The sequence below is a fragment of the Tachysurus vachellii genome, chromosome 4 (genome assembly GCF_030014155.1).
Source record: "Tachysurus vachellii isolate PV-2020 chromosome 4, HZAU_Pvac_v1, whole genome shotgun sequence".
Taxonomy (NCBI): Eukaryota; Metazoa; Chordata; class Actinopteri; order Siluriformes; family Bagridae; genus Tachysurus; species Tachysurus vachellii.
Genome location: NC_083463.1, coordinates 22,082,051 through 22,092,441, shown reverse-complemented (window position 1 = coordinate 22,092,441; position 10,391 = coordinate 22,082,051). Strand labels below are relative to the sequence as shown.

General features: G+C 36.8%; 1 protein-coding gene across 1 annotated transcript; it reads left to right on the top strand.

Moving 5' to 3' along the window:
- Positions 1-284: 284 nt before the first annotated feature.
- prok2 (prokineticin 2) lies at positions 285-7,309 on the top strand. The gene is made up of 3 exons (XM_060867144.1): positions 285-356; positions 5,881-6,006; positions 7,184-7,309. Exons 1-3 carry the CDS (start codon positions 285-287, stop codon positions 7,307-7,309), a joined length of 324 nt encoding a protein of 107 aa, XP_060723127.1.
- Positions 7,310-10,391: the final 3,082 nt, after the last annotated feature.

The window sequence follows — 10,391 nt, the reverse complement described above, 5'->3', positions numbered from 1 at the left end:
ATACTCTGACCCTTCCATGGCCTTCTTTTTAACAAAAAAATATCTGAATGACTCACTCTGGGTCTGAATGGAGCATGTTGTATATAAATCAATCTTGAAGGCCACCTCTTGGTCCCACAATCTCACACACTCCCTCAGGCACCACACACCCATTATGAGCCCGTCCTTTTTTACCAGTACATCCTAGTACCGTGAATATAAACATAGCATTCTACAAAATTCTACAAAATCAGATCATTTTTGCACTTTTTGAACTCCAAAACAAGAAATCCAGTGTATGAGCCATGAGGTCCAGCTTCTCTCTGTTTTTCTTCTTGCTACTAGTGTCATACGGCTCTGGAGCCGTCATCACAGGGGTGAGTGAAGCAGATTTAATCAGGGTTTTATTGAAAGGCTTAATTTAAATGAATTACTTCTTTAATACCTACATTGAAAATATATGATATGGTTCATTGTTTAAATGATCCTAATAGAAATAGAATCTATCACACTTAGAAATTTAATAAGGTTATTTAATACCTTTTGTAGAACTCATTACATTTTTGTAGTGAATTTTTTTTCTTATTTTTCTTATTTTTTAGGATGTATCGCAGTGCTTGAATGTATACAGACAAAATCTGAAGCCACTTTTTAATTTGTTTATATGCAGAATCATCATAACTTTTTTAAATGCATTTATATGATTGTTTGTTAGATTTTTTCATATTTAAATCATATTTAAAATAGTAAATGTTCTGGTTTGTCCTATTACAAGTAAAATAGTTAGATAGATCTCAGTCAGTATATAAATGGCTGCAATCTGATTTTCAAAATCAAGTCTATCTTTTGTGAATTTTGTTATTTTGCCATTGACTGTTAAAAATGATATCATATGCATTTACCTGATTAGTTTAGAAATAAAATGGAGTAAGATCATTGAAAAATGTAGCTTAACCCCTTTCTGACACTTGTGAATAAATAAAATGATCTTGCATATTGCAATTGGTGAAATTTAAGGGGAATAACTGCTTTCAAAGTAAGTCTTTATCACTGAAGTTAATACAATAACAATGCTGCATTCTTTGGGGTGATATATCATTATATACACCTTTACCATTTAAGTTTATGTTTACAAAATACAAGTTTTAGAAAGACTATATAATATGTCTTTTTATGATGTCTAAAAATCTTTAAATTTATGTCTTTAAATTTCTACAACAAAACAAACAAAAAAAATCAGAAAGTGTGTGTGTCGATCAAGCACTAATATTACTTTGACAGATGACAAATAAAACAGTAAGCCATTCGCTCCTTTTACTTCCATCCATATTTTCTCTGTATGTGTATTTTAATTTAAGCCTCCTGATCACCATTTATACCTCTAGATCTAAGCGGGAGATTTAACGCAGCAGCCATCTTTCAGAGGTTGTGTGGAATCTTATGACATTGATGCATTTGAAATATGAACTCTGCATAATTAATGTAATAAGACCTGATAAACAGCAATCTGCTATTCAAATTGATTAGAATTTATTTTCAGGTCGTAACCTCCAGGCAGAAGCAAACTGTCACGATATCAGAGAACGTATTCAAGAAATCCATGATCTATTAACAAAAACATAACAAAGAAAAGCAAATACTTGGACACATACCTGGAAATATCACTGAAATAAAAAGCACAATCATAAAAAACATAACGTGGAACAAAGAACCGAAACAGCAAACATTGTGAACATGTTGTGAAAAATGACTCCACTAAGAGTCGACACAAGAGGAAGGGTATAAATAGCAAACCACATTAGGAGTAATCAAGCACAGGTGAAGACATACAAGACATATTCACATGACATTCACAGTGAACAGCGATACACCTGCCAGTGCCCTCTAGTACAGTATGTGTGAATATTTTAAAATTGACAAACAAGTCATTTTTTTTGTTAAGGACTCCCAAGTAGCTCAAAAAAAAAACAATGACCAATCACTATGAGATTGTGAGGCTGTATGCTATGGAAAGGAGCAAAATTGGCCGTACCCTCTGACAAACTCTTCCTACCCTGTCAATCACCGAGATACTAGCTAGTGATGGGTGTATGTGAGCTCATGAATACAGAGGAGGCTGGAATATACTTTCCTCCAATTGTATTATGGAGGAAGTGGAATGAATGGAGAATAAGGAAGGGTCTGGGGGTAGAAACTGGCAAAGTCAACAGATTGGTGGAGGAACTGTGAGGGGGAGAAAAGACCCAAGTGCACTGGCACCAATTTTTCCTGTTTTATTGCTGGATAGCAAATATCAGCAGAATTGGTTGGAAGGCCATTATTGCCTCCGTGACTGGATTCCAGCTTGTGAGGCTACAGAACTGGATTCATTAAATGAGTCTTCTTAAAGGCTCTACTTGACTTTCCTTTAGCCTTTACCTATAAACACTTCTCCTGCCAGGTGTTTCACTGTGGTGGTGATAAAGGTAGATATTACATCTCAGGGCTGCTAGGTGGAAAGGGCCCTCAAGGGGAATGTCTTAAATGGATACATTTTCAAGAAATAGAAAGGGAGGCCCATAGATACCATAGATATGTTGCACTCTTCACTCTTGTGTCATGAAAGTGTTGGATGCATAGTGGGGATGGCTGAGTTAAATTAAAAATAATAAAATAGAAACAAATATTTTCAATGCATTTTCCAAATTACTTTGTTTTTGTATTTTGCTCATCCATCCATTGTTCTGTGCCGCTTATCCTACACAAGGTTGCAGGGAACTTGGAGTCTATCATAGGGCACAAGACAGGGGACACCCTGGACAGGGTGCCAACCCATCACAATCTCATATACAATAGAAAAATTAGAGATGCTGTCCAAACTGCAACACATTTTTGGCCTGGAGGAGGGCAGCAGAGTACCCAGAGTGCAAACTCCACATACACAGTGTAGAAGCAAGACTTGAACCCCCAACCCCAGGTCTAAGGCAAACATGGCAAACACCAAGCCACCTTGCCCAAACTGCCAAAAAAACCAAACAGATCAATTAAAGCCAAATCTCCATATCCTATGCCACAGTAACAGCTCCACTCTCTCTCAGCACTCAAATGAATCCTACTGTCTATAGCTAGGTTCCAAGCCAAGCAAGAATGCTATGTGGGTCAAATTCAAGCCTTAAGAGACTACAAAGCAAAAAAACTCCCCATGTCTCCCCTTCCACCATTTTCCTAATAGTGTATTCCAGGTGTTTTAAGTCTACCGATGAAGTATTCTATGTTACAGTCAATGCTCAATGCTGTTATATCTGCTTCCTCTGCTCAGGTTCATGTTTGAGTTATGAGTTGATTCATTCCAAGTCATGTCTTGTTTCAAAATGCTGCATTATTCTAAAGACACTGCAGGAGACAAGTCTACCTAGCAGGTGGAAGCAGTTAGCTTGGAAACAGGTCTGGAAATCCTCAACCAAAATGCACACTCAAGTTTACCACTGCTGACCGTGTTATTTCCCATGATTCCGAAGTCTTATTATGAGACTTTTTATGAACTACATCTCAATGTCTGACAGATTTTGCTTTTGAGGTTGTTGTGGAAGTTCCGAGGTTAGAGAGATTTAAAGAATAAAGTATAACACTGGTAGACACGAGCAAGAGTAAAAAGGTTACACAATTTATTGTGCTCAGCTGCGCAGCAGGACCCAACACTCCACATGTAGCATGAGGGATGAAGGGCCAAGATCAATGATTACATCAAGGTTTTATAGACAGAACTCAAGAAAACCGAAGATATGTAATAGCAAAACATCATCAATCATTGGCTCAAAGTTACCTCATGCATCTCCTGACCAAGCTAATCTGACCAGGCCAAGGTCTTCTAGAGGACTTATTGGACATTGTTTATGGACAACTCGTTCCCAGTCCCTTGTCATAATCTTAACAAAACCTACTGATGACGATGTCAGTCTCTGGTCATGACGCACACAGGGTACAAGCATAGAAGGAAAACAGGAAAACAGGAGAATGAGCAACTCCTACCAGGAGCCTGAAAGGTATTCTACAAAACCAGAAAAGATAAATGTATAGCTGCTGATATTACACAACGTGATGGCTTAAAATGGTTGGAACATGTAAGCCCTCCTTTGAGAGGTTGATGGATGAAGATATCATGCCATTTCGATCAAGCTGCATAACCTTCTAAGAGAATGAAATCCACATTCAGAAGGTCATGGCATTGTAATTTTGCCTTTCCAGCTCAAAGATGTCATGGAGATGGATCGAGCCTGACTTTCTACTGAAGATCATACTTATCTTTATTTTTAACAACATCAGAAAGAATTTTAAATTTGTATACATTTTTTTTAACTTTCTTTCCTTTTTCAGTGGTGGTAAATTTATAACCTGGGTCCTAAAGTCAAGCAGATATCGATACATTTTTCATTTATATATGTTTTGCTTAAATTAGCCTTTTTTGTCAAGGGATCAAACCGGATATCAATAGAGACATTATCAGAAAAGGATAAAAACTGCGGGTCCATAAAATGCCCTATCCCAAGTGATTACTTATTTTCCTTAGTATGTGCTGTTGGCTATTTGTATGTGCTGTTGGCTATTATTAAATTATATTATATAATATTAACATATTAATATCCTGCCTTGATGCCCGATGAAGCCTGAGGTAGCCCGAGGTATGCGGTAGAAAATGAATGAATGAATGTATATGTACAGGTGTTGACAGTGTAAGCCACTAAAAGAAAAAGGTGAAATAATAGCTATATTAATATATTCATTCATTCATTTTCTACCTCTTATCCGAACTACCTCGGGTCACGGGGAGCCTGTGCCTATCTCAGGTGTCATCGGGCATCAAGGCAGGATACACCCTGGACGGAGTGCCAACCCATCGCAGGGCACACAAACACTCTCATTCACTCACGCAATCACACACTACGGACAATTTTCCAGAGATGCCAATCAACCTACCATGCATGTCTTTGGACCGGGGGAGGAAACCGGAGTACCCGGAGGAAACCCCCGAGGCACAGGGAGAACATGCAAACTCCACACACACAAGGCGGAGGCGGGAATCGAACCCCCAACCCTGGAGGTGTGAGGCAAACGTGCTAACCACTAAGCCACCATGCCCCCTGTACATATACAGTGCCTTGCAAAAGTATTCAGACCCCTGACTAAATTTCTCTTATTATCAAATTATAAATGGTAAACTGAAATTTCATTCTAATGGATATTTAATTTAAAAACACGGAAACTCAAAATCAATTTATGGAAGATGACTGTGTTTTTGTTATGAAATATATTTAGGAAAAATAAAAAAACTTAAGTATCTTGCTTGCATAAGTATTCAAACCCTGTGCTATTGAAGCTGAACAAGAAATTGCCTCAACAAGAACACAATTACTTTACCATTGGTTTCCTCCTGTGAATAATTAAACATGCAATCACAATTTCTGGATAAATAAACCACTGTTAAAAGATCACTGGTCAGGCTGTGAATGTGAAGGAAAATGAAGCGCATTATATTGGATCAACTGGGGCATGCAATATTCATATGTCATGTAAATAAGGCACTAGTGGATGGAGCTTCTTATCAAGCAGCTGAAGCTGATTCATTATTTGCTTTTCATTGTATCACAGCTTTTGTTGTTGTATGGCAGTTTCATGAATCAGATACAGGTTTGTTTATATGTCACTCAAATCTCCTCTTGTTTCTATGGAACTTTGATAAAGGTTCTTTGTGTACAAAAAAAAAATAGTTCTCATTTATTTTACTGTAGAATAAGGAATTCAATAACTTGTTACCACACAGCATTACGTATCATTGTACATTTACAATAAATCAGACGATTCAATAAATTTGCTGAGTTTAAATCAACGCATTGTATAACTTTGTGTGTGTATGTGTGTGTGTAGTCATGTAAAAAAGATTCCCAGTGTGGTGGCAGTATGTGCTGCGCGGTCAGCCTGTGGATACGCAGCCTTCGGATGTGTATGCCGATGGGAATGGAAGGAGAGGAATGCCATCCTATGAGCCATAAGGTGAAATTACTTCTTTTTATTTTTCATCATTTCAATCCATTCAATACTGCAATTACACTTTGCTTTCATACCACTGTGTCCTTCACATTCTTGAAGCTTTAGAAATCATGTTTAGCTATCAAATCCAAATCAAATATTTTTGTCTGCAGTATAAGGGTATAAACACAGCATAACTATTGCCAGAAGCAGATAAATGCAGTGGTTAAACTGCATTTGTTTGACAATTTGAACAAAGGTTGTTGTGGAAGTTCCGAGGTTAGAGAGATTTAAAGAATAAAGTATAACACTGGTAGACACGAGCAAGAGTAAAAAGGTTACACAATTTATTGTGCTCAGCTGCGCAGCAGGACCCAACACTCCACATGTAGCATGAGGGATGAAGGGCCAAGATCAATGATTACATCAAGGTTTTATAGACAGAACTCAAGAAAACCGAAGATATGTAATAGCAAAACATCATCAATCATTGGCTCAAAGTTACCTCATGCATCTCCTGACCAAGCTAATCTGACCAGGCCAAGGTCTTCTAGAGGACTTATTGGACATTGTTTATGGACAACTCGTTCCCAGTCCCTTGTCCTAATCTTAACAAAACCTACTGATGACGATGTCAGTCTCTGGTCATGATGCACACAGGGTACAAGCATAGAAGGACAAAGCCTTATGAACATCTTAAGATTAGAAATTTCCACCACAAGGTTTTCTCCTACAATATGTGCTGTCATTTATCATCTCGCTGTTAATTGGGAAAACAGGAGAATGAGCAACTCCTACCAGGAGCCTGAAAGGTATTCTACAAAACCAGAAAAGATAAATGTATAGCTGCTGATATTACACAACGTGATGGCTTAAAATGGTTGGAACATGTAAGCCCTCCTTTGAGAGGTTGATGGATGAAGTATATATTTTTGTAAATATATACAAAAATATATTACTTTTGTAAGTAAATATTTTTGTCTGCAGTATAAGGGTATAAACACAGCATAACTATTGCCGGAAGCAGATAAATGCAGTGGTTAAACTGCATTTGTTTGACAATTTGAACAAAATCTTACTCATTTAGATGGATTGAAATTTTTGTTTATTAATAATGATGCCTCGTAGATGGTTAAGAATTTACCAGAATGTTTTTATGCTTCCTAATTTGTTTGCTTACTGCAATAATTGTGATCTCCAGGTTCCATTCAGTGGGAAGAGACTCCATCACACATGCCCATGTTTGCCAAACTTGGCATGTATTACTACAGAGGAAGGCAACTCCAGATGTCTCTCACTATCCAAGTTCCAAGATTATTATCTCTGATCGATATACATGCTCATATGTGCTATGAAGGCTGTATAGAATGTATAATGTCCTATTTCTTTAGTTCATTTATGGAAATATGATTATTTATTTCGAAAGTAGTCCTTACATATAATATATTGAGCCATGACTAATCAAATCTGTCAAAATGTCTTCATTAATAAAATTAAAGATAATTAGATTTTGTGGCAACAGTCTGAACATGAACTCTATTATTCTTTTAAATATTTTGTCTGGTTGATGCAATTACAGGTCACAAATGATTTGGTTGCATGGTTTCACAACTCACTTGCATTGCTTCCTCACTGCTCCAAGATCCCAGGTTCAAACCTGAGCTTTGGTTACTCTCTGTAGATCTCCAGGTTCTCCACCTCCCTAACATGACTGTTAAAATTCGGTATTAAAGGAATAGTTGCATGAATAACATAGAGTTATGTTGTTATTCATGTTATTCGGAAAAAAAAGAGAAATCTTTAGAAATGGTTGGTCTGTGCTTCTGTTAACACATTGATTGGAGGGTCATCCTTTTTTTTTTTTTTTTTTTACATAGTGTTGAGAGTTTTCTTAGTGGTCTCTTGACCGATGTTTTAACAAACTCGATTTAACACAGCTGTTCTTGCTGCCTGAATTTTTTTACTCCACTATCTGATAATGATGCAAAATATTTCCTGTTAAAAGCAATGTGTACAGCTTTGAAAGTCCAAGCTATTAACTATTTGCTTTATAATCGTTTTCTTAGCACCATAAAACGTCCTGAAGGCCTAAACATAAATGACTACTTTAGGTTCTCTCAAATGATTAGTTTTTGAGGTGTTTTATTTATGACATCATATAGAACTCTACCACAAAGCCTGAGTAAAGCAGAAGATCCTTACAGTAGAAGTGAGATAGCTCCTCTATGCTGTAACAAAGCTTAGCGATCTATATCAGTGGTATATTAATGAGAACTTGAAACAACTCTCTAGCTGACTGAAAATTCATGGTTCTCAAATTAGTGTCTGTGAAACATACACTCACTGGCCTCTTTATTAGGAACACTGTGCTGTACACATGCATATTCAGGCAACGAACCGGTCATGTGGCAGCAGGACAATGCATAAAATCATGCAGATTCAAGTCAAGAGCTTCAGTTAATGCTCACATCAAACATTTGAAAAGAAGAACATGTGATTTCAGTGACTTTTAGACAGGCTGATCTCAGAACCAGCGAATCTTCTAGGATTTTCATGCATAGCAGTTTCTAGTCTTTAAAATAATGGTGAAAAAAAATGACAATGTGTTATGTGGCCTTAGGTTTGAGCTGACAGGAAGATTATGGTAATCTCCCTTTTATCTCAGAATATACAGTGTTGTACCTTGACGTCGGTAGGCTGAAATAGCATAAGACCACATCAAGTTCCAGTCGTGTCAGACAAGAACAGAACTGGGCATTTGAAGATTAACTAAAAGAGGCAAACAAACAAGAACGACCACACAAAAAAGTGGTGTCAGCCTACATGCCTACAGCCTAGTGTTTCAGTGTGTGTGTGTTTGTGTACAGTAGATATGGACGAGTACATCGTCATTTAACCATGAAGTTCATAAGAATGGTCAATAACATTACTATGCAAGATGGTTCCTTATATTGCTATAAATATGCCCTGTGTGGATTTTCAATTCAAACCACAAATCATATGATCACTTACAGCCAGCTGGTTCTAGTCCAAGCAAAAGCAAATTTGTCAATAGCAATGAGTGATCCACTGAATCAAACCAGTCAATACATCACTGAAAGGGCAGTGTAAAGCTTCTTATTAGCAAGACAGCATACTTTATCATTATAAATGAGTGATGTAGCTGTACTGGAATGATGGCAGCCTGACTGATATTCTGTATAATAAAAACTGCTTTCTTAGACACAAAGCATGAAAGCTAGATTTGACAGAATAACTGACAGAAGGTGTTACAGTCTTAATCTTAATGACATGCATACAAACAATACCTTGATTAACTGCCTGATCGACTGATGATGCCATGTTGAAACATTTCAAATGCAATCCAAACTAACCTTTTAAACAAATTTGTTTCACCTGATTGATAAGACAATAAATTAAAGGGGCCTCTGGAAAGAAAAGTACATTCAACAAAGTTTGCTTGCTTTCTGCAGGCCTCAAAAATCTGATACTATCTGAACTATACCAAACTTTTATTTACAGTATTTACGTTCATGGTATGGTACGACATACAGGACGCGGTCCACGACAAGGACATATACATGTGTAAGCACAGTAACTGGCTCACACCGGTATGGGTTGATTTATTAAATGTTTTGTTCGTGTCAGTTAAATGTATATACATACACATGTATAGTAAAGAGATTGTAATTTTAGGATGTTTAGAATTTCTAGAATGTTCTTGCATATTGCATATTTTGCATATGTTCTCCACAATTTTGGCCAAATTTTCACCAAAGTTTCACCAAATTCTATTCTAATGCTTTAATAAGTACATCAAATAACTAAATAAAATGTGTATAAAATATGCTAAAAAAAATTCTCAAGCATTTGCTTTGTAATACACTAATCCAGTAAAGTCCTTGACAGAGATGAAAATCACTCGAGGAAATGCCAGTGTTGATTCAGTCATTTTCAAAGCTAAGTTGTAGAAGGAGGATGACAGGCAGCATAATGGCTCGAGTGGAGTTTCACTGGCAGCTGAAAGAAACATTTGGCTTATATTTACCAACACATTTATGATAACACCTATTTTAACATGATGCAGAGAAGAAAATCTCTACAATCAATGGACAGCTTAATGCAACATCTATAGCCTACACAGTTGCTTTAAAGAACATTTGTTTCGTTGAAAGAGAGCAACTGGTTTTACAAATGAGTTCCCCCTTTACTCCAGAAACAAATTCACAGAGCAGAATCTTAGTTAGAGGTAAACTTAAGGGGTGACACACAACATAGGAGCACAAATGAAGCAATATTGTAACCCTCTTAGCTACACGCCAAGGCATAAATGACAAACATTGTACCAGTTTCTAGATTCATTCATTCACTGGCAGATTAAATCATATTAAATGAATGGAAACGTGTAT